Below are 247 nucleotides of genomic sequence, written 5' to 3'. Positions count from 1 at the left end.
TCTCCCCAACGGACAAAGAAGAGCGTCTGTCCCTCACCTGGAAGTAAACAAGCCAGTAGGGAATGAGAGCAGTGAACACATTCAGGAGTTTCCCGAGCGAGCGAACGTCGTCCACAGCAGCCTCATGGAACGAACCACCGAAACGGATCTTCGCACGATCGAGAAATCTGGGTTCCAGCTGAAGGGGACTGCAGAGAAGGGCGACAATGAAAGCACTTTTAATATGCAATAATTACAATACGAGATT

The 247-nt window shown here is 49.8% G+C and overlaps 1 protein-coding gene across 2 annotated transcripts in view; it reads right to left on the bottom strand.

The window, feature by feature from the left end:
• LOC119586531 (solute carrier family 15 member 4-like) overlaps window positions 1-247 on the bottom strand; it is a gene marked incomplete at both ends in the record, with an annotated part of 12243 nt that overhangs the window by 4673 nt on the left and 7323 nt on the right. For both annotated transcript variants that reach the window (XM_037935284.1, XM_037935285.1), the window contains 1 exon segment: window positions 38-188. In XM_037935284.1, the coding sequence (XP_037791212.1) occupies window positions 38-188 (151 nt within the window).

The sequence above is a fragment of the Penaeus monodon genome, chromosome 21 (genome assembly GCF_015228065.2).
Source record: "Penaeus monodon isolate SGIC_2016 chromosome 21, NSTDA_Pmon_1, whole genome shotgun sequence".
Lineage (NCBI taxonomy): Eukaryota > Metazoa > Arthropoda > Malacostraca > Decapoda > Penaeidae > Penaeus > Penaeus monodon.
This window is presented reverse-complemented; position numbering and strand designations above follow the sequence as displayed.